Below are 22056 nucleotides of genomic sequence, written 5' to 3' on the forward strand. Positions count from 1 at the left end.
TGATGTGGGGAAGACCCAGGTGTGGTTCAGGCTCCCATAGAGACCACACGAGGTTGGAGAAGGAGCTGGGGGGACACTGTCTGCAAAGGTTGGGTTCAGAGGTTACTAGTAGACATCAGAATTCCCCTTGCTTTCTGAGAGGGGATAAGGTAGAACTCTTGTCTGAAGTGTTCTTCAGGACAAGGCAGCCATTCCAGCATGATTTTCAGTCAAGGAGCCTAATAGACCTGAGCTGAAGTGGCCCATCTGTCTCAATCAGATATTTACCACGCCCATGGGCTGGAACCATCTCCCTGGGGCTCCCCGTATTTCCTTCTCCTATGACAATGGGTCCTTCCCATCTATACTTGCTTAATTAGAGGAAATTACTTCAGTAACACCTAAAACAAAGACTATCTCTAAATTGATTCACTTTTATTCTATCATCCATCATTAATCCCAGAATAATAGTCTACTTATCCTACACTTACATAATTAAGGAAATCCTCCTAAATTATTCTTCACATAACAAGGGGCCATTCACCTTGACTTCTGACCCTGCCCAACTTGAAACACCCAACAAAGTTGAAATAACAAAGAAAAAAGTTCCCTAAGTGGGGGAATCCTACACAAGTTATCTCCGTCTAGGTACCCATTTAGTAGAGCACTTTGGTAGGCTTGAAAATCACAGGTAACTCCTACTTTTTGCAAGTTCAAGTTATGCCACTTTGGTTTTGTGAAAGACCTACATTAGCACACGTATACCTCAGAAATATTGGGGGTTCAGTTCCAGAAAACTGAAACAATGAGAATATCACAATAAAGTGATTCAAATGAAGTTTTTGGTTTCCCAATGCACATAAAAGTGACGTTTACACAATATTGTAGTCTATTATGTGTGCAATAGCGTTATATCTGGAAAAGTATTTACCTTAATTAAAAACTGCTAAAAAATACTAACCGTTAATAAAAAAATTTTTTAAACCCCAAGATATATACCTTGTCATCACGATCCACAAAAGAAAATACAGTTGGACATAAAAATGTTAATGTAATGTATTTTTGGAACAACAGGGTCTAGTTGGAGAGAGAAAGATATAATCCAAAGGAGGTGAAGCCAACTCATATGCGCATTCAAGAAGTAGCATAAAGAAATAATTTAATATTCCTCATATCTGTTTCCACCTAACAAGTAGCTGAGAAGGGAAAAGCCCTTGGCATACTGACCCAAGATACTGCTGTAATGAGGCTTACTCATTCGTTAACAAGTAACTTATATTTTTGAAAATTTCAGAATGTCATAATTTATTAGTGTTGCTTTTTAAGGATGGATTTCATGAGGCATCCAATTACGAAATAAAATTTCCCACCTGGTGAGAACAAGGCTAACCAATCATCTGAGCTTTCAGCAAGTTGTAATCACCGATCACAGATCACCACAACCAACATAATAATGGAAAATTCTGAAATACTGAAGAACTACCAAAAGGTGACTCAGACACGAAGTGAAGGAATATCTTGTTGGAAAAATGGCGCTGATAAATTTACTTGACACCGGATTGCCACAATCTTCAATTTGTAAAAATCTGCAATACCTGCGAGGAGCAATAAAGCCAAGCGCACTAAAACGAGGTATGCCTGCAACTGTTTTCCCTAAGTGAAAGAAATCCGAAGAGAAATTTCGCTTTTACAAAAAAAGCAAAAGAGCTTTCACCGTTTTGCACCTAGCTGCGGGGGAGGCAGCACGCCTAGAAGGGAACGTGGCACCACCCAGCTCCTTCCCTGGGAACTACACTCAGCACGAAGCCGCCATAGATTGGAATGGTGTCTTTGAACATCCGTGCTTTTTTTTCTCTATGTATTTTGTTCATCTCTTAGCAACAACATGTGTCCTGAGGTATCAGAAAAGCCTAAGAGAGATTATTTCGGGGGTTTGGGACCACTCAAAAGATTTTCCATAATAATTAACGGTAATTGTTTCTTCCCTTTATTCACTTCAGTTTAGGAAAGATTTCATAGGACTCTCTCCTTTCGGATACGGGTGTTTGGGGGAACTTGTAGTCTTATCAGCTATACAAATTGAGTATGGAGGAATAGGGATGAACAGGAGAGTAGGATTGGCTCTATGTTTAAACGCCCCAGCTGCTCATGAGCTTTTCCAGTACTTGTCAGAATAACCTCCATTAGCAGTATCCTTGTTGGGGCAAAGTTGTGACTAGTCTGAAAAATGTCTCATCTTGTCAAAGTAATTAAAATATCCTTATACTTAATTGGTTAACTCAATTAAAAAAAAACACTTATGCATACCTATTTAGGATTGGGAGGGGTCAAGAAATTGAGTGAAATATGAGATATCCCTGTAGTGGTAGATCCAGACTCATTAAAAAGGTAATTTCATAACCAGGGATGGGTAGTGGGAAGGTGGAGTCTGCAGGGCGGGTTCCTGGAGAAGCCAGTCTTGGGTTCTGTTCCAGAAGTGACTCCAGCGAGAAAGGCTGGGTGGTAACTTTTTTTTTTTTTTTTTTTAAGATTTTACTTATTTATTTGACAGAGACAGCCAACGAGAGAGGGAACACGAGCAGGGGGAGTGGGAGAGGAAGAAGCAGGCTCCCAGCGGAGGAGCCTGATGCGGGGCTCCATCCCAGGACCCTGGGATCACACCCTGAGCCGAAGGCAGAGGCTTAGCGACTGAGCCACCCAGGAGTCCCAGGGTGGTAACCTTAACCCTTCAATCCACTTAGTACTGGTACGCCTTTACTCCAACTTGTTACAGGAGTTTCTTTGAGCAGACCGGCTAAGCGCCGCCAACGTTCCCTCCTCCCACTACTCTGCCCAAGCTCCGGCACTTTCACTGCCCACTCCTTCAGCCACGCCCCGGGCTTCTGGACCTAAGTTCAGACCGGTACATTTGCACCCCACGGGTCACAGGACCAGAGAAGCCAGCCAATTGGAGACCAACTATAACCGCAAAAAGGCGATGTCTTTCAGTGGTCTCTTTGGACCAATGAGGAGCAATGATTATGCACCCGCTCTGGGCGCGTAACACAGGACAAGCGGCTTCCCGAAACACGTGACCAGTGAGCTGAAGCAGCCTAGCCCCACCTCCTGGTCTGGAGGTAACGCGATGGGCTACGCTTCCAATGGCTCGCAGAACCTCTCGTCACGTGCAGTTTTTGCAGGCCCAGCGGCCTCCGGGAGGTCATGTGACAGTTGACGTTGGCGCGGCGCTGCCCAATGGAAAAAAAGAGCTGCCTTGGCAGGGCCAAGAATTGATTTGTGGCCACGAATAACAGCACGGGCGGGGCGGGGATAGCCTATCACGTGCTTGCGGGACAGACTCGGGCGGGGTAGGCCACTGGTTGCGGGGCGAGCTGGGCGCGAGGCGCGCAGGCGCCCTAGGGACCCGGTAGCGGCGGCGGCGGTGGCTGCGGAGACGGCAGCGGCGAAAAGAGCCGGATCCTTGGCCGAAGCAGGAGGCGGTGGTGGCGGCCATGGCGGCAGACGGAGAGCGATCCCCGCTGCTCTCCGAGCCCATCGACGGTGGCGCCGGCGGCAACGGATTAGTGGGGCCGGGCGGGAGTGGGGCTGGGCCCGGGGGAGGCCTGACTCCCTCCGCACCACCATATGGAGCCGGTAAACATGCCCCGCCCCAGGGTAAGCCGGGGGTGGGTCCCAGGTGTTCCCAGGGGAGTACTCAGAGAAGCAGGAGTGGGCGGGGCCTAGGGCGGAGGCGGGGCCCAAGCGCCAGGTGCGGAGCAGTTGCTCCTGTGACTGGGTGAAGCTCTCTTCCTTTGGCAGTTGCCACGGAGCTTGGGAAAGGAAGGGGCTTCTGAGGAAGCTGATTGAAGCACGGATTATAAGAAGCCCGCCGAGCTAGGTCGGAAGGGTTGAGGACCAAAAAGAGTCCCCTGACCCTTCGGAGCATCAGTGGGGGTGTCTGCAAGTGATGCCACCCTCCTTTTTACTTTCCAGCGTTTCCCCCGTTCCCTGAGGGACACCCAGCCGTGTTGCCTGGGGAGGACCCACCCCCCTACTCACCCCTGACCAGCCCGGACAGTGGGAGTGCCCCCATGATCACCTGCCGAGTCTGCCAGTCACTCATCAACGTGGAAGGCAAGATGCATCAGCATGTAGTCAAATGTGGCGTCTGCAATGAAGCCACTGTGAGTTATACATATCTCTGAAATGGGCCCTGTTTCCTAGATCCTCTTTCTGATCCCTCGATTCTAGATCCTGACCTTCAGGTGTTAGCCAAGTGACAGTCATGAAACCCCGGTTTCCCGAGAAGCCACTCACCAAAGCTAATGTTTACCATCCTACACCTTCATACCTATCCTGGATACTTAAGCCTAGTCTTTATTTGCAAATCTCATGCTGTATGCTTTTCTTTCATCTCTCTGCCCTGGGTAAGACCTTATCTTTCTGATCTCTCCTCAGAAGGTGTTTTTGAAGGAAATGCAAGGGATTGGAATTAGAGGTTTGCTTACCGATGTCCTCATTATTCTCTAGCCAATCAAGAATGCACCTCCAGGGAAAAAATATGTTCGGTGCCCCTGTAACTGTCTCCTTATCTGCAAAGTGACTTCCCAGCGGATTGCCTGCCCTCGGCCCTACTGGTAAGAGGCATAAGGTGGGGAAGGGCATCAGTGGGAAAAATTGGAAAGCCCTAAAAAGGATGAATGTTTGCAGAGAATGTAAAGATGAGAGAGCTTGGTGTTTATTTAGAAGGAGAAAAAACTGCGGACTACTGTACCTTTAGAATGTTAAAGCCATCTTTCTCATAATAAAAAGATTGGGATGAAATGATGTCTTCTAGGAGGGGCACCTGAGTGGCTCAGTCGTTAAGCATCTGCCTTCAGCTCAGGGCGTGATCCCGGCATTACAGGATCGAGCCCCGAATCAGGCTCCTCCGCTGGGAGCCTGCTTGTTCCTCTCCCACTCCCCCTGCTTGTGTTCCCTCTCTCCCTGCCTGTCTCTCTCTCTCTGTCAAATAAATAAATAAAATCTTGAAAAAAAAAAAAGTCTTAAAAAAAAAAAAAGAAATGATGTCTTCTAGGAAATAGAGAATCTAGGGGGCTGGGTGAATTAGCACGAGATAAAAGGGAAATTAGAGACCTGAAGTTTAAGCAGTGTTATTCCTCAATTCCCTGGGGGTAGGGTTGGGTTGGGGATGGGTATATTACATGTACAGAGAAGTAGAGGAACTTAGGAAGTGGGGGGTATGAAGGAGGGATAGTGTGGGGACCTTTAGGATTAAAAATTATTTAAACATAGTGTTTTTTTCCTTTACAGCAAAAGAATCATCAACCTGGGGCCTGTGCATCCAGGACCTCTGAGTCCAGAACCACAACCTATGGGTGTCAGGGTCATCTGTGGACATTGCAAGAATACTTTCCTGGTGAGGAGGAGTATTGGGAAGCCTTGGGAAGGAGGAGGAGAAACAGAAATAATCATGAGTGTATTTCTGAGTTATGACAATGCATCCTAAGAAGGCTTGTTCTAATTTCCCTTCAGTTCCATTTCCTACCCTCCCCTGCCCCAGGGCCTTCACTGGACATGACCCTGCTTCTATTAATTGGTTTCTCCCCTTTTTGTTCACAGTGGACAGAGTTCACAGACCGAACCTTGGCCCGTTGCCCTCACTGCAGGAAAGTGTAAGTGATTGGAAAGTGGCATTGTTTAGCTGGTAATTAACATGTGCAGGAAAATCTGCCGGCCATTGCAAACATCCATTTCTTTGCCTCCTACAGGTCATCTATTGGGCGCAGATATCCAAGAAAGAGATGTATCTGCTGCTTCTTGCTTGGCTTACTCTTGGCCGTCACTGCCACTGGCCTTGCTGTGAGTAACCTTGATCCAGCCCCTTTTATTCTTCAGCCTCATCTCCATAGCTTAAGATTTGAGAAATGGCTGCCCTTAAAGTGAAAGAAACGGAGGGGTTTTGTTTGTTTTGTCCTGTTTTAATGTGTAGGTGAGCTGAAGTTGGAGGTAACTGATAAACAATCTTCATTGTTACTATAGGAGTAAAAACCAGCCATCTTTATTGCAGAAGATAGGGCAATGGGAGAAGTGGGTTAAATTGAAGAGTTGCTTAGGAAACCTAGCTCACCTGTCAGACGCTAAGAAAAACTGACAGATGTCTGGGATTGTTATGACTTATGTACCTGCCTAGGGGAAGGGGAGCAGCCTTTAAGAAGGTCCCTGAAGGTGGATGCACATGGATAGGGAACCAGGAATTGAAGCTTCCATTCTGTTACTAGGGTTTCTAGAAAGTGGTAAGAGATCAACAGTAACCTCATCTTCCTTTTTCATCAGTTTGGCACATGGAAGCATGCACGGCGATATGGAGGCATCTATGCAGCCTGGGCATTTGTCATCCTGTTGGCTGTGCTGTGTTTGGGCCGGGCCCTCTATTGGGCCTGTATGAAGGTCAGCCACCCTGTCCAGAATTTCTCCTGAGCTCCACGAAGACCCACAGACTGTGCCTGGCCCCTCCCTGGTGGGGACAGTGACACTACAAAGGGAACCGTGGTAAAAGGCTTCCTTGGCTTCTGTGAGGGGAGCCAAGCAGCTGCCTTCCTTTTTCCTGGGGAGAGGTGGGAAGGAACCAGGCCCTCACCTAGGTTTGGAGGAGTAGAGAAGACCACTGCTGGCCATCTGCTTTCCTCCAAGGGCTGCTGTGTTTAGGGTGAAATAGGCAGAATGTTGCCCCTAAACCTGGGTCCTGAAAGAGGGTTCTAGCCTTGTCCTTCCTAATATGCTCCCTGAGAGCCATTCCTGTCCCTTAAACATTCCAGGGCAGGGTGGGGGTGGGTAGCCCTGGGGGTTCCCTCCCTCTTGTGCACCGTTAGGACCTTGCTGCTGCTATTGCACTTCACCAGGGGCTGGCTCTGGCCTCAGTACCCTCAGTCTCCTCTCCCCCCATTCCGTGTCCTGGGGGGGTGGGGTCAGCCGCTGCTCTGTACAGAACCACAGGAACTGATGTGTACATAACTATTTAATGTGGGGTATGTTCCCCTAGTCCTGTATTTCCCTTAATTCCTCCTTCCAACCTTACCCCCTAGTTGTACTATTTAACTGGGCTGGGTAGGGTTGCTCTGTCTTGGGGGAGGCTAGGGATTCATCCTGTGCTTGTAAATAAATAAGGTCATGACTATCCTTTCCCAGTTGTTTATCTTTATATATGAAAAAACAAGGAGGGGAATTTGTAGCCCCACAAAGGGGTAGAATACAAAGACAGCAAGGCTGAAACTATGGCTCTTTATTTTCATGTGGACAGTTCAAAAGAAGTCATCAGTAGCTTTTGTTTAATGTAAAAAAAAAAATGGGTTTAAAGAAAAGCATCAGTAGGAGCCTGGTTGAAGGATTTGTATTTTTAGAAGGGAAATACAGTGCAGATATCTCTAGAGAGCAGTTTTTAAAGAAGTTAAGGGAGGTTAAGTTTTAAAGCTAGCTTTGGGGACTTGTTTCCCAGGCTTAAAGTAATTTGGGGGTGGTGTCACAGTGCTAAGTATAGGGTGATAGGACAGTGGTCACTGCCTAGGGCCTTGGAACGGATCTTGCTGTCACACAATGCAGGTAAGAGAGAGTGAGACAACAAAAAGTAATCAAGGCGCCAACCGACATTTTTGGATCGAGCATTCATCATGTAGGTCCAAAAGGTATAGGCATAGGCTGTGTTGGGGTAGAGGTGTCGGAAACTGTCAGCCAGTGGCACGGCCTGTAGTAATTCCCCAAAGCCTTGACGCTCTTGTGGAGTGAAGCCAGCATTCTTTTTGTTTCCCTTGGGGTTGCGAAGATCGATTTCTTCATGAGCCACATTGAGGTCCCCACATAGCACAAGGGGCTTGCGGGAAGCCAAACCCTTCAGGAATTTGCGGAAGGCTTCATCCCAGCGCTGCCGGTACTCCAAGCGTACCAGCCCTCGGCCTGCATTAGGCACATAGGCCGTTACCAGGACAAATGCATCAAATTCAGCCACAATCACTCGGCCTTCCTGATCATGTTCCTCCTCACCTACGGAAATGATGAAACAAAATCAGCATAAAAAAATGTAAGAAGGAGCGCCTGGGAGGTTCAGTTGTTAAGCATCTGCCTTCGGCACAAGTCAGGATCCCAGGGTCCTGGGACTGAGCCCCGTGTTGGGCTCTCTGCTCAGTGGGAAGCCTGCTTCTCCCTTTCCCACTCCCCCTGCTTGTGTTCCCTCTCACGCTCGGTCAAATAAAATCTTTAGAAAAAAAGTTTTAAGAAAAGGGAAAGCAAAGAAAGTAATTCACATTAGGGGCTGAAGTGGGGTATTAGCAACCGGTTTGGAAGAGCTCAGGGATTAGGAATCAACAGGGTCTCACCGATGCCATAGGAGACTTTGAGTGGGCACTGGCGGGAGAGCAGGCCCACACCACTGTACCCTTCCTTGTCTGAAGGAGCTGACCAGTACTGATGGGATAGGCCAGATAACTCTTGAAGTTCAGCTGGTAGTTTGTTCTCTGAACATTTGGTTTCTTGGAGGCAGAGGATATCTGGGGCTTCTTCCTTTACCCACTGTGAGTGAAAAGTAGAAAAAGTACTATCAATTCAGACATTTACCGAAGACTGTGCCAAGTACTGAGCTAGACTGCTTAGACACAGTCACTATGCTTAAACTTAATAGTCTAGTAAGCACAAGGGTGCCTGGGTGCCTCAATCGGTTAAACATCTGCCTTCAGCTCAGGTCATGATTTCAGGATCCTGGGATGAGCCCCACTTGGGCTCCTTGCTCAGTGGAGACATACTCTCTTATAAAGTATAAAGAAAAAAAAAGCAATAAGCACAACATTTAAACAATTCTAAATTCTATAACTGGCAACTAACGGAGAAAGATAAAATGAGTGTTACATGCAATACTAAGGAGACTATTTCAAAGGCAACCGATAGCCACATAAGATTTTTAAGCATTAGGTTTAAAATTTTAAGTGAACTCCAGGCCACATGTGGGGCTCCAACTCATGGCTGCCCCAACCATCCAGGCATCCCTAAACAGTAGTTATTTAAATGGAAGATACACAGGAGATGAAATGAAACAAGTCCAATAACAACGTTTTTGTAACACGCTGGGGAAGAGATAAAGCCATTAATTAAAACAATGGAAATGGAAGTTGAAAAAGTGGACATTTCAGAAATACAGTAGTTATAACTTGGTGAAGCCCCTCCTTTTAACTCTCCCACCAAAAAAAACTACAAAGGAAAAATAAAACCTACATGTTGGGACTAAAATGGGAAAAAATTAAATCCCAAGATCATTCAGTACTGAAGAATATTCCTTCCCCCTCCCTGAATTCCACTCACATCTAAACCTTTCTTCTTAATCCAGGCTCGAAGCCCATCCACATTCCAGGAGCAGATCTTGAGGGTGGCCGATTTACCACTGGGCGCGGTTTTCTGATCTGGGGGGTCCTCATACAGGACTGGTCCCTCTCCTGCTGCCTCTTTTTCGTTTTTCTTTGTTCCCGCCTTACTCTTCTTGGCTTCTGGCTCTATAAAATAAGTAATATATAATGATAAAAAGCTGACAGAAAGCAACTTTGATCCGATTTAACTAGAGACCCACTGAAACGCTACGGTTGCTGAGACTTCTTTACAAACTGCAAGAGTACACCAAGTAGGTTCCTACTTTCCGTTCACCGAAGGAATCAGAAATACCCCCACGGCATCCTCTAGGGAGAGGCTCATTTCGTTTTCTTACCAATCTTGGGTTCTTCCCCGTCTTCTGCCACAGCTCCCTTTTTCCCACGCTTCGGCATCACTGTAACGAGCGCCCTTCTGAACCTGTACCACGTCGCCCACCGAAACAGTATTTTTACCGCGTTACCTGCAGACGATAAGAGGTCGTGAAATCAGCTAAGGCTGGGGAAAAGACTCCTCCCTCGGGCGCCCCCGCATTAGGTACTGCCTTTCAAACCCTATTATCTCTGAATCCTTTCCCCGCCTCCATGCACCACAGGACCTTCAGCCCCTCACCCACAAGATTAGATCATTTCAGGGTGCCTTGTGCCGTCCTCGCGAGATCTGCCCTCCGGCCAATCGAGGGCCTTAATAAGGGTTCTGACTTAGACTTGCGGATCAGACGTCCAAGAAGCCCCTCTGCTGGGCAAACAAGAGTAACCCTGTATCTGACCTGCTCGGGTCCCAGCCTGGCTCCTCCTTACCCGAGCACAAAGAATGGTGCACGCAGTACCCCCACGTGGGTAACAGGAGTGGTCACGTGACCTAAAGTGCACGGCCTCAGGCGAAGGAACGCGTGTGATTGGTCTGCCTGGGACCACGTGACGGAGACGCTCGTCCTTTCCCGGCTCCCCGCCTCCAAGTCTCCAAGGGACTGAAGGCCCCAGCCTTTCGTTCTTGGGCTGTTTATCGGTGTGCCAGATGCACGTCTCATTCTGCCACCCCGACCGAAGATTCCCAGTGCTGCGCAAGAGGGAAAAAAGTCAGTGGAGATGTCTGGGCTGGACCACGGGAGAGAAGTAAAGGAATGGATAGGAATGTAAGGAGTAGATGCCGGCTCAGCGTCCCTGGCAGTTAGGAGGACAGGTCCTTGAAGGGGCCTTGATGGGACGCCGCGACGACGGGGGCGGACCTGGCGCGGGCGCGCGACTCGCGGGAGTTTTTTGGGGTCGGGCTCGGTGCGCCCTGGTACTTGGCACCTGGGGTTTGTAGTTTTCCTGTGCGCTCCGAAATCCGCGGCCCAGCGCGGCCTGGCGAGGGCTGCCCGTCTCCAGTGGTACCTGTCCCTGCCGGCGTTTTCTCCCGGGCTCGCCATGCCGGCGGTGCTGGGGTTTGAAGGCAGCGCTAACAAGATTGGCGTGGGAGTGGTCCGGGATGGCATGGTGCTGGCCAACCCGCGGCGGACTTACGTCACGCCACCGGGCACAGGTGCGTGTGGGGGGAACTTAGAGCTCACCGCGCGCTTCTCCGCAAGGCAGCACCTTCCATCTGCCTAAACGCTAGCAAAGTAGGGCGTGGAGCGCACTGTCCCCTCATAGAGTTTTTTGTTTTAAGATTTTATTTATTTGACAGACACCTAGCGAGAGAGGGAACACAAGCAGGGGAGTGGGAGAGGAAGAAGCAGGCTCCCAGCAGAGGAGCCTGATGCGGGGCTCAATCCCAGGACTCTGGGATCACGCCCTGAGCCAAAGGCACGCGCTTAACGACTAAGGCACCCAGGTGCACCCGTAGAGTTATTGATCCGATTCTCTGAGATTTAGGTGACAGTATTAACATCACAAGGCTGATGGCTAGAAGAGTCACAGGCACTTCTAGATTTGTTTTGCTTTTTTTTGAACGCCTTTTATGTGTTAATCGTCAGCTGGCTGCTGGGTACAAAAGTAGATGTTAAGAATGTCAATGGAGTCGGACGTATAAACAAAATTTTACAGTATGATGAACAGTATAAGTTAGATGCAATCAGAATTATCTAGAATGAGAAGGAGAGTAAAGATTTCCACCATGGGTGTTAGGAACAGCAATATTTGTGTTCAGTATTTGGTTTTGGACTTATGTTCTTTACGCTTTAAATGGAAATAATAACACCTGCATTTTTGGGTCTTGAGAAATAAATGAAATTACTGACATATTACAACTTTTAAGAAATGTTATTTCAAGGTTATTATATTGTATTTTGTCTACCCTCCCCTAAAACTCCTGCATATAAAGGAGAGGACAACTGACTTACATATACTTGAAAAGCCTCCCTGAACAGGTGATGTGATGGGTTACTCATTAGAAAATATGTATCTTATGTTTAGCACGCACTCTTCTAGGCCTTTTGGCATCAGGATTACCAAGATAAATAAAATAGCCAGTGCTTTATGATGCTCATGATTAAACTGGGGAAACTGCAAATAATTATAATGCTGTAACTGTTATATGTCTAATACGGTGTGTAGAGTATAATGATGTGATCATGCATGGGGTTTGTGGGGTCACAGAAGATCACTAAGGGTATGAGGTAGGTATCACTTGAATTGAGTCCTGAAGGCTGAGTAGGAATTGGGTATGAGGTAAAGGCATTTCTGAGAGGTGGTCAGCCTAGCTAAACAGGCTAGAAAGAGTGTATCTGAAAACCTGGAAGACAAGATGCTTGAGGAGAGTGAAAGGGACTCTTCTACACTGTGTAAATGTTAAAAACACAACAGCCAGTTGTTTTCCCAGTAAAATGGGTTTATTCAGGAATAGTAGAGAATTGCAGTTTGGGTCAGGGAAACTGGCAAAACCATAGGCAAGTCTGGAGAACAAGCAAAGGGATTGATCTTTTATAGGGAAGAGGGGGTAGTTGGAAGGGGCTCTAATTTTAAAAAGTCCATTGATGGGGCGCCTGCCTGGCTCAGTTGAAGAGTGTGTGACTCTTGATCTTGGGGTTGTGAGTTTGAGCCCCATTTTTAAGACTTAAATAAGACTTAAAAAAAAACTTAAAAAGTCCATTGAAGTAAACCGAGAGTTCCAAGTGTAGTGGCTTTTCATTGGCTGGAAAATCTCTTCCTCTTGCTGGGTTGGTAAGTTATAGGCTTCTTCCTGTTGGGAAAGCACGGTATGTTCTCTTTCTATCGGGGTCTGCAGTTGAGAAGGAGAGGTAGGGTATGAAAGATTCCCTTTCTGGCCTCCTGACTCCATTTTTAAAATTAATTTATTTTATTTTATTTTATTTATATATTTTTAAGGTTTTCTTTATTCATTTGATAAAGAGAGCACAAGCAGGGGAAGCGGGAGAGGGAGAAGCAGGCTCCCCATCCAGCAGGGATGTGGGGCTCCATCCCTGAACCCTATGATCATGACCTGAGCCGAAGGCAGACACTTAACCAACTGAGCCACCCAGGCGCCCCATCCTGACTCCATTTTAAATGAGATTTCTTTTACTCAGTTTCACAACTACTAAAACAGCTGCTTTGGACTTCTGCCTACCTTCGCTATAGAAAAATCCTGTGACCTCTGACCTGTGTCCATTTCCTAGGATTCCTTCCAGGTGACACTGCCAGGCATCACCGAGCTGTTATCCTGGACCTGCTGCAGGAGGCACTGACAGAGGCTGGATTAACCTCCCAGGATATTGACTGTATTGCCTACACCAAAGGTATAGCTGGGAGAGTGGTTGACAATGGAAGAACATACCTGGAGCCTGGCTAGGTTAGAATAGCCCGCTGTTCTCCTCTCCTACCACCACTACCCCTACCTCACCTCTCGCATCCCTTACTTTCCCTGGCTCTTTTTTTCCCCAGTGTCTGTAGGATTCTGACTCCCCTTTCTGTCCCCTTAGGCCCTGGCATGGGTGCCCCACTGGTTTCTGTGGCTGTTGTGGCCCGTACTGTGGCCCAACTGTGGAATAAGCCATTGCTGGGCGTGAACCACTGTATAGGCCACATTGAGATGGGCCGCCTTATCACTGGAGCCACCAGCCCAACTGTGCTGTATGTCAGTGGCGGAAATACACAGGTATTTGGAGTACTCCATCCTGCCCTCTTAATTTCTAAGGCACTGTACCAGCAACTTCCATGTTGTACCTCAGTGGTGGTAACTGCAAGAGCAAAGCTGGGCTCACCTGAGCCTAAAATGTTACATGCTGGAAAACCCACAAGAAAGTTTGCAATATTGCGGATTTGGACAGGATAATCACAATGTTGGATGGCATTTATTTATTAATTTACTTATTTATTTACAAGATTTTATTTATTTGAGAGAGCGTGAGCAGGGGAGAGGAGCAGAGGGAGAGGGAGAGGGAGAAGCTGACGACTTCCCCTGAGCAGGGAGCCGGATGTGGGACTCAAATCCGAGGACCTTGGGATCATGACCTGAGTGGAAAGCAGATGCTTAACCGGCTAAGCCACCCAGGTGTCCCTTAGACGGCTTTTATATATGTGGTTCTAAAGATAAGAAATTTCTGATTTAGAAAAAGAAAGAATAGTAAGGATTAAAGTGTTCAAAATAACGAAAGGGTTTAACTTTTGTTAATCTGAAGCTTATTTTTTCTCTGTATCTTAGCAATTAAAACTAAGGGGCATTATGTGATTTGTTTCTTCACAATAATTTCATGGTTTTTTTTTACGTTACTGGTAGTAAATAAACAGAAGTTGTTATTCTAAGAGTTATTCTAAGAGAATTTCTATTTTCATAGAAATAATTTTAAAAACTCTTCATAAGTGGTAGAAGGCATTTTAAGTTTATAGGTGAAGCCAAAGTTTTGGGGGTACCTTACAAGACGTTTTTATGTTGTGATTGGAGAACTCTAGTCTTCCTTTCTCACAGAACACCTGATTGTCAGAAAAAGTCATCGTCCCCAGCTTCTAAAAGGCTTAACACTTCATTTTGTGACATAGTTATTTAGGATGAAGCACACATTTCCTTGAAAATGATGTGGGAATTTTTACCCAGGTAGAGGGCATTAGCCGGCCAGGGCCTGAAGGATGGCATACAAAATTAGGGACTTGGGGTGTGCCAAGTAGCAGTGGAGGCTTGCAAGAGTTAATGAAAAGAAGCAGTGATGGTTTTCTCTTCCTCTTCCCTCTTGAAACCTGTCTAGATGGGGAAAACAGGGAAGATGATTGAGGAGTAGACAACAGAAATAGAAAGGCAGGGTTTTTTTCCTTGCCCTTTTGTGGCCCTTTTGTGGCCAGCCTTTTCATAGCAGAGTATGATCTACATCAGAATGCAGGGAATCCTTAGCAGCAGCAGAAAGGGAAAAGGACTCCTTACACGGTCTTAAGGAAGCGCTTACTGTTAGACGTCTGCATCAGCGGGTGGCACGCACTCTCCGGGGTAGAAGTTGGTCATGCGCGGAGAATGAACATAAGTTGGTTGCCAGTGCTGAGCTGGGTGTGCTATTAGTGTGGCCCGATATAGGGTCTTTGACGTTTGCAACTCTACCTCTGTCTTGTTTCTGGATACCACTGCCCTGCTAGGGTAATTTAGAAGGGCTCCGGTTCCCTGCCTCCAAGCCAGAAAGCCTGTTCCTCGTCCATAGTGTCGAGACTGCTTTTAAAGAATGTATTAGGAACCTCCAAGCTAGTAAAATGTATTCGAAATGAGACTTGCTTCTGCCCTGACCTAGGCTACCTTCTGTAGGTTAGGAGTCTGCTCCGGGACCTCAGGGTACACATAGGCTTCTGAGATAAGAGCTATGAGAAAGTACGTAGCCAGGGTTCGGGTGAGTTCTTTTGTTCCATTTCTCATTGGACGCTGCAGTGGCCATGTTGATCCTCTGCTATGTTCTTCCCCAAAGCCAAATACTCCTCTTTACAGACCTGAGGTTTCATGGACATCCTCATCACCCTTAGGTGATTGCATATTCAGAACGTCGTTACCGCATCTTTGGGGAAACCATCGATATCGCTGTGGGTAATTGTCTGGATCGTTTTGCTCGAGTGCTGAAGGTAAGCCACTGGGGCTAGAGAAAACATAAGGAGTGGATGAATTTCTGGGGAGCCATGGAAATGGATGTAGAAAGTAGTAAATTAGCTTCTCATGCTTCCTGGATACCTGACTCCATCCTGTTTTTCCTTCTGCTAGATTTCCAATGACCCGAGTCCAGGCTACAATATTGAACAGATGGCAAAGCGGTAAGGGGACATAAGGTGGGAGGAGGCTGACAGGTGGGGCTTCCGGGATTTCCCTGTACATACAGTAAGGAGGTTTGGGAGGGCTCTGGAGGGTGAGCAGCCCGCTGACCAGACGCTTAGTGCCTCATACACTGACTTCCACATAGAGGCAAGAAGCTAGTTGAGCTGCCATATACTGTAAAGGGGATGGACGTCTCATTCTCGGGGATCCTGTCTTTCATTGAGGTGAGTGTGGGACAGGTGAGAAGAGAGCACTGTCATCCTTTTTAATGAGGCATATCTGGTTTGCTCACTGTTGTATTTCCTGCCTGTAGCATAGTTCTGGTCTATTAGATGCTGACTACGTTTATTTAGCAAATATTTATTAAACATCTTCTGTGTGCCAGGCACTGTTCTGGGCAATAGCAAGACAGGGTAGAGCAAAATAAAAGTCCCTGCCTACTTGGAGCTTACATTCTAAAGGGGGGCAGGGGTTGACAAATAAAGAAACCAGCGAGGGCGGGGTGATTATAATAATACAATACAAAGGGTCAGATGGTGATAAGCGTTACGGAGAAAGTGAAGCTGAGGAAGGGTTGGGGGGTTGGGGGTGCCAGGGCAGGCATTTGTAATTACCGAATGTTGCCTGTTCTATAGCTCAGTGCCAGTGAAAGGCAGAGTGTGGTGCAGACACACCGGTAAGCTGAGTTGTAGTGAGACACGGTGATCCTCCAGGCGCACTGATTTTTGCTCTTACGTCATCCCCAAACCACAATTCATTGTTTTATCCTTTTTTTTCTTCTTTAATTATAGGATGTAGCCCAGCGGATGCTGGCCACAGGCGAGTGTACTCCTGAGGATTTATGTTTCTCTCTGCAGGTAATGGGATAAAAGCTGGGAGAGAAAGTTGGGACTGGAGCAGCTTTTATACAGTAGAGCAGAACTAAGCTGGGATCCCTTCTGGCATTCTCACCTTATCTGTCCCCCACAGGAAACCGTGTTTGCAATGCTGGTAGAGATCACGGAGCGAGCCATGGCACATTGCGGCTCCCAGGAGGCCCTCATCGTGGGAGGTGTGGGGTGTATGTATCATTGAGCTGTGCCCCTCTTTCCTGTTCTTGGACGTTAGCGTCTTCCTCCTGCTAGTCTAAATCTCTAAAGGGTTTGGGAAAATTACAAGTTTCTGCTTCCCAGCCCTTGCCCCCTAAACCCCTACTTCATTTTTGTAAGTAAACACATGAGGTGTACAGCTGGGCCATGTAGAAAGGGCTAAGACTAAGCCAGCGCTACCCCCTACCTCTTCGCAGGTAATTTGAGGCTACAGGAAATGATGGAAACAATGTGCCAGGAACGTGGGGCCCGGCTTTTTGCTACAGATGAGAGGTAAAGGCCCTTTCCCTTTCTTGATTTCTTCTTTTTTTATCCAATTACTATGATTTTCCACCCTTAGATCCCACATTTCATACCTTTTTTCTTCCCAGATTCTGCATTGACAATGGAGCCATGATAGCCCAGGCTGGCTGGGAGATGTTTCGGGCAGGGCACAGGACCCCCCTCAGTGATTCTGGGATCACACAGAGGTGTGTACCCTCCTGGAGGGGGTAGATAGGCTTATATGGGAGGTAGGCAAAAATCAGCAGGGAAGAGGGTCTAGAATCATGAAGGCAGAGAGGAATGGAAGATTCTAAGGGATAGCTGTCCGCAAAGTTTTCCGTGTTTTTTCGCAGGTATCGAACAGATGAAGTAGAAGTGACCTGGAGGGACTAACATGGTTAACAGGATCAGAGTAGATAGTGCCCTAAGTGGAGCCTATGGGAACTTGGGCCTTAATTTCTGTCCTGACCTGGGTGTCCCGGCGAGGCTATGGACTCCTGTCTCCCATCCTTTGAACCTCAAGTTGACTCAGCAATAAAACATATTTGGTTTTGTATGTTGGTGATTGGCTTGTGTTAATCAGGAATAATACAGAGTTGCACTGGATAAATCCTTGTTGATGGAGTGAGTGGATAAGGAGGCAGGGGTCAGCGCAGGGTCTTGGCTGACGGTTCGGGGCTGCTCTGGAGCCGACTGAGGGACTTCTTAGGTGCTCTTGTAACTTCCCCTTAATTATAGTGTTATCATTACTAATACTGTTTTCGTGTCCTGCTTAATGCTGACTGCTTTGTGTTTGTCATCTCATTTAAATTCTTCGAAGTAAGTTCTCCTGACTTGCCTCAGAATAGGCTGGAGCCAGGTCTCTTTTTGTACTAACTTGTAACTCAAGAGCAAAACCGTTCCTCCTCCGTACTCTTACTCCTACATACGCCTCCATACACTTCCACGGGCAGGCTTATGGGGTGCCCAGATCCCTCTGTCCCTGCCCCAGCTGCCAGTACTAATGTCATCATGGCCTTTATCTTGTTTGTCAGTCACCACCAGAAGTCCCAAACTACCAAGTCACCTCCCAGCTCTGCACTCTAATAACCATTGCTCTCCACCCCTTTTCTATTCCTCCTGAACTTCTTTTGTGCTCTCTAGAACTGATAGCTGGTTATTAGTAAAATTATCTATATCCTCAACCTTTCTTCTGAATGTTCTCTTTACATTCCCGCTCAGAGCCCTGGTTTCTCCTGAGGACTCCGCTTCTCCTACCGCCTCTAGTGGTGCTGTTTTCTCTCCCCCACATCCTTTGTACCACTGGCCCCAGAGGTGGTGGTGTGGGTGTCCTTATTTTTCCTCATACTATGTTCAGTCTGTTCCCTCTCATCCCTGCCACACCTTAGCTTTGAAACACATGCCGTTCGTTAGACTATAACGTGCCACAACCACTCCTATCAAATCTCGATTTTAGGGGCACCTCGGGGGCTCAGTTGGTTAAGTATCTGCCTTCGGCTGAGGTCATGATCCCAGGATGCTGGGATCGAGTCCCGCCTCGGGCTCCCTACTCAGCAGGGAGCCTGCTCCGTCTCCCTCTGTCCCTTCCCTTCGCTTGTGCTCTTCTTCTCTCACAAATAAATAAATAAAGTCTTAAAAACAAACCAAATCTTGACTTTAGTACCTGTGTGGGTCATCCTTCTAACGCTCTGGTCTCAGCTCTGTGCTCCTCCCGTGATCTTGTCCCCTGCCCCCACTGCAGCCACTCATTCCCTTGGTCCTAGTCTAGACCTACAGCTTCTCCATATCTCAATCTCAGACATCCCTCCTATCTTTCCAGCTCATACCCTTTAGTGCACTGAATCTAACAGTTCATCTTTTTATCAGGCCCTGAATCTGTAGATCTTCCTTCCCACTGACCTCATCCCCTGTGTGTCTTCATTCCCCTCCAGCTAAACTCCAGTCGTGAGCGCCTCACTGCAATGCCTCACCTCCTCTGCCTTACTTGCTTTTCTCATACTTGAACGCTTGACACACTTGAATCCTAGAGCTATGCAGCTGAAAGGGCTGGTGAAAAACAGCCAGGCTGACTCGTCTTACTTTAAATCCATCATCCTGAAACTTCGGCCACCTCCCAATATTCCCCAGTCCTTTCACTTGCCCTCTTTCCAACAACTGTTTTATGCCTTCTGGTCCCTGAAATCTCCTGTGTCTCCCCCGATTCTTACTCTTCTTTGGCTCCTATTTTAGTGAGAAGATAGAAGCAATCAGAGAACGTTCGCGAGCTCCCACCACTACGTCCAGCCACCTTCCAGTATTTATACCCATGTACTCTGCTTTCCCTTCTGTTCCTGTCTTAGCAGTATACTGTTAATACCAGTTACTGTATACTCAGTTGGGATTGATTTTGCTCTCCAGAGGACAGCTGGTTGCCACAGCTGAGGCAGGGCTACTAGGTAGAGGCCAGGGATGCTGCAAAATACCCTGCAATATACAGAACAGCATCCACACAAGAATTCTCTAGGCTAATATGTCATCAATGTCAAGGTTGAGAAACCGCTATAAACAAACTGTCCGTGCTCCTGTCCAGCTCTTTCTATGGTCCATCCCATCCTCTAGCCTTTCAGGACAACAGTTCTCCCTCCTTTTCTGTAGAGTCCATATTTCCCTTTCTTTCCTAGATTTTTCTCTCAGCACACAGTTATGCTTTCGTTTTCCTCATCTTAAAACACAAGATTGCCTCTTGAGCCTGTTTTCCCCTTTCAGTTGCTTCCCGTTTTTCTGCTCCATTTTATAGCAAAACATCTTAAAAGAGTTGTTTCTAATTCCTCTCAACCAACTCCCTATGAAGTCCATTCCACCCAACAGCTATGAAGGCTGTTCTTTTTTTTTTTTTTTTTAAGATTTTATTTATTTGAGAGGGAGGGGAAGAGAGAGTGCATGTGTACATGAGCAGGGGGGAGGGGGCAGAGGGAGAGGTAGAAGCAAACTCCCCAATGAGCCGGGGCTGGATCCCAGGACCCGGAGGTCATGACCTGAGCCACGCAGGCGCCCCCACAAGGCTGTCCTTATCATGGTCACCAAAGACTTCACATAGCTAACTCTAATGGCATAACCAGCTTCATCCCACATAGGCAATCAGCAGCATTTGGCACTCCATCTTTGAAACGTTTTCTTTGCTTGGCTTTAGAACACGTTCTTTGGTTTGCCTCCCAGCTTACTGACTGCTCTTTCTTTGTCTGCTTTGCTGGTTTGTCCTCATTTCCACAAGCTAGTAACTAGGATTCAGTCCTTGGACTGCTTGTCTGTTTGCACACACCTCCAGTGATTTCATCCAGTCTTCTACATTTAAACCGTTTCAGTGTGGATGACTCCCAATTTTTTAGCCTCAACCTAGACTTCTGAATATCTAGCTGCCGATTGGCATCTCAACTTGGATGCCTGATAGACATCTCAAATCTAACACACAAAACTGAACTTTTTTCTCCCCATCTTCATGCTGCAGGCTTCCCTATTTCAGTGGATGACAACCCTGTCCTTCTAGTTGTTCATGTCACAGTGCCCTGGTGTTATCTGGCACCTCTTTTCCATCTCCAGTTCATCAAATCACACTGACTTTACCTTCAGAATATATCCTGAATCCTGGTTCTTCTTACTTCCACCACTGCCCCCCTAGACTAAGCCAGAATTCTCTGCCTCCGAGATTATTGCCGAAGCTGGTGTATCTGCTTCTACCACTGCCCACTTACAGTCTTTCAACACAGCGGCCAGAGTGAACAGTGTTACTGTAGGTCATGTCACTCTGCTGCTCAGAACCCTCTGAGTCTTCCTATATTGGAGTAAAACCAGAGTCCTTCAAAGGCCTTGAGACCCTCCCCATCTGCCCTGCCTCTCCCCCACTTACTGCTTTGACCTCATTTCCTGCTACTCACCTTGTTCACTCTGCTCCGGCAACAGTGGCCATTTCGTTTTTCCTTACACACTGAAGATGTGCCAGTCCTCAAGGTCTTCATACTTGCTGCTCCCTCTGCCTGGAAAGCTCTTCCCTCAGCCAGAGCTTGCTCCGTCAGCTCAATCTTTAAGTCTTTGTTCAACGTTTTTTCTGTTTTTAGTGAGATCTTCCTGACAGCCCGACTTAAAATTACTCTCCTCCAGCACTTTCTAGCCCCCTTGTCTGTTTTATTTTTCTTCATAGCACTTATCACCTTCTAATCTAATAGTTTTATTTGTGTTTGTTGTTTGACTTCTCCCATTACAATATGAACTCCATGAGAGGAAGGGGCCTTGTAATCTCCCAGTACTTACTTAGAATAGGGTGGACATTCAGCGTTTGCTGAGTGAATGAATAAATTGATGTGGAGGCAAACCAGAGATAATCAAAGACTATCAAGTAAGACTTGGGCCAAAAGATAAAAAGAATTGGGATTATATGCACCTGGGAAAAGAGTAAGTTGTAGAGTAAGTTGCTGATGAACACTTTTTTCGGGATAAACCCGTAAGTGGGTTGAAAATACACTAAGACGTGGACTTTTACAATCAGAAACTTCGGGGTAGAAGAGGGAGTGTTTGGGGTGCAGGTAGAAGATAAAGTTCTCTCCTTGAATATATTTGAGAACGAGAATGATCTCTGCCTCTCTAGGCTTGGGGAGTTAATTTTGTAAATGGGAATCAAGCATGTTATTATGTATTAGACTTGGGTATTTATAAGTTTTTATTAATATTATGGGATGGAATGGATCTTGGAGGGAGGACCTTCTTGAGCACTGTAGACCCAGCTGGTACTGCTTAGCAGGAGATTCTTTCTTTAGGGAGCTTTGGGCTCTTGGCTGAGGCTTCTCAAGATAGCCTTACAGTTTGTAAAACCAAGAGACTAAAATTATGGCTCCCTGAGTCTTCAATTGTGGACTTCTCCTCCTAGCTCAGTCTCTCCCGAGTCTCTTATTGGCAGGGAGGCCTACTTTGTCTACCCTGCCCCTCCTGGATTTGGGGAAGCTAGTTTCCTTTTATGGCTAGAGTAGGGATTGAAAACTCAAAACCCTGTAAGAACCAGACAGACAATATCAAAAGCTAAAGTGGACCGGGTGGGAACTGTGGCAAACGGAAGAATACGTGGCCTGTCCTGTGGGACAGCAGCTACTTGGCTCCAGCTGCGTGTGTCCTGGGG

At 46.9% G+C, this 22056-nt stretch overlaps 3 protein-coding genes across 8 annotated transcripts; 2 read left to right on the top strand and 1 right to left on the bottom strand.

Moving 5' to 3' along the window:
• The first annotated feature begins 3305 nt into the window (after positions 1–3305).
• PIP4P1 (phosphatidylinositol-4,5-bisphosphate 4-phosphatase 1) lies at positions 3306–7140 on the top strand. Of its 2 annotated transcripts, none has more exons than XM_008683679.2 (7): positions 3306–3633; positions 3952–4142; positions 4489–4595; positions 5272–5377; positions 5581–5633; positions 5730–5820; positions 6295–7140. In XM_008683679.2, exons 1-7 carry the CDS (start codon positions 3471–3473, stop codon positions 6436–6438), a joined length of 855 nt encoding a protein of 284 aa, XP_008681901.2. In that variant the 5' UTR covers positions 3306–3470; the 3' UTR covers positions 6439–7140. The 2 variants fall into 2 exon arrangements, with proteins under 2 accessions (XP_008681901.2, XP_040476636.1); XM_040620702.1 differs by having other exon boundaries at positions 3308–3612.
• Positions 7141–7225: 85 nt separating this feature from the next.
• Positions 7226–10235, bottom strand: APEX1 (apurinic/apyrimidinic endodeoxyribonuclease 1). Of its 4 annotated transcripts, none has more exons than XM_008683671.2 (5): positions 10164–10235; positions 9701–9826; positions 9304–9491; positions 8328–8520; positions 7226–7995 (listed from the first exon to the last, which is right to left on the bottom strand). In XM_008683671.2, the coding sequence occupies exons 2-5, from the start codon at positions 9756–9758 to the stop codon at positions 7478–7480; spliced, it is 957 nt and encodes a 318-aa protein (XP_008681893.1). In that variant the 5' UTR covers positions 9759–9826; positions 10164–10235; the 3' UTR covers positions 7226–7477. The 4 variants fall into 4 exon arrangements, with proteins under 4 accessions (XP_008681893.1, XP_008681892.1, XP_008681891.1 ...); XM_008683670.2 differs by having other exon boundaries at positions 10133–10207; XM_008683669.1 differs by lacking the exon at positions 10164–10235 and adding an exon at positions 9980–10126.
• A 172-nt stretch (positions 10236–10407) lies between these two features.
• Positions 10408–17469, top strand: LOC103656307 (O-sialoglycoprotein endopeptidase). Of its 2 annotated transcripts, none has more exons than XR_005832016.1 (11): positions 10408–10887; positions 12962–13081; positions 13265–13440; positions 15279–15374; positions 15511–15560; positions 15707–15785; positions 16353–16418; positions 16531–16621; positions 16847–16922; positions 16990–17119; positions 17267–17469. XR_005832016.1 is itself a non-coding variant. In XM_008683667.2 (11 exons), the coding sequence occupies exons 1-11, from the start codon at positions 10773–10775 to the stop codon at positions 17304–17306; spliced, it is 1008 nt and encodes a 335-aa protein (XP_008681889.1). In that variant the 5' UTR covers positions 10418–10772; the 3' UTR covers positions 17307–17469. The 2 variants fall into 2 exon arrangements, 1 of the variants encoding a protein (XP_008681889.1); XM_008683667.2 differs by having other exon boundaries at positions 10418–10887; positions 17021–17119.
• Positions 17470–22056: the final 4587 nt, after the last annotated feature.

This window comes from Ursus maritimus, unplaced genomic scaffold (genome assembly GCF_017311325.1).
Source record: "Ursus maritimus isolate PB19 unplaced genomic scaffold, ASM1731132v1 scaffold_36, whole genome shotgun sequence".
Lineage (NCBI taxonomy): Eukaryota > Metazoa > Chordata > Mammalia > Carnivora > Ursidae > Ursus > Ursus maritimus.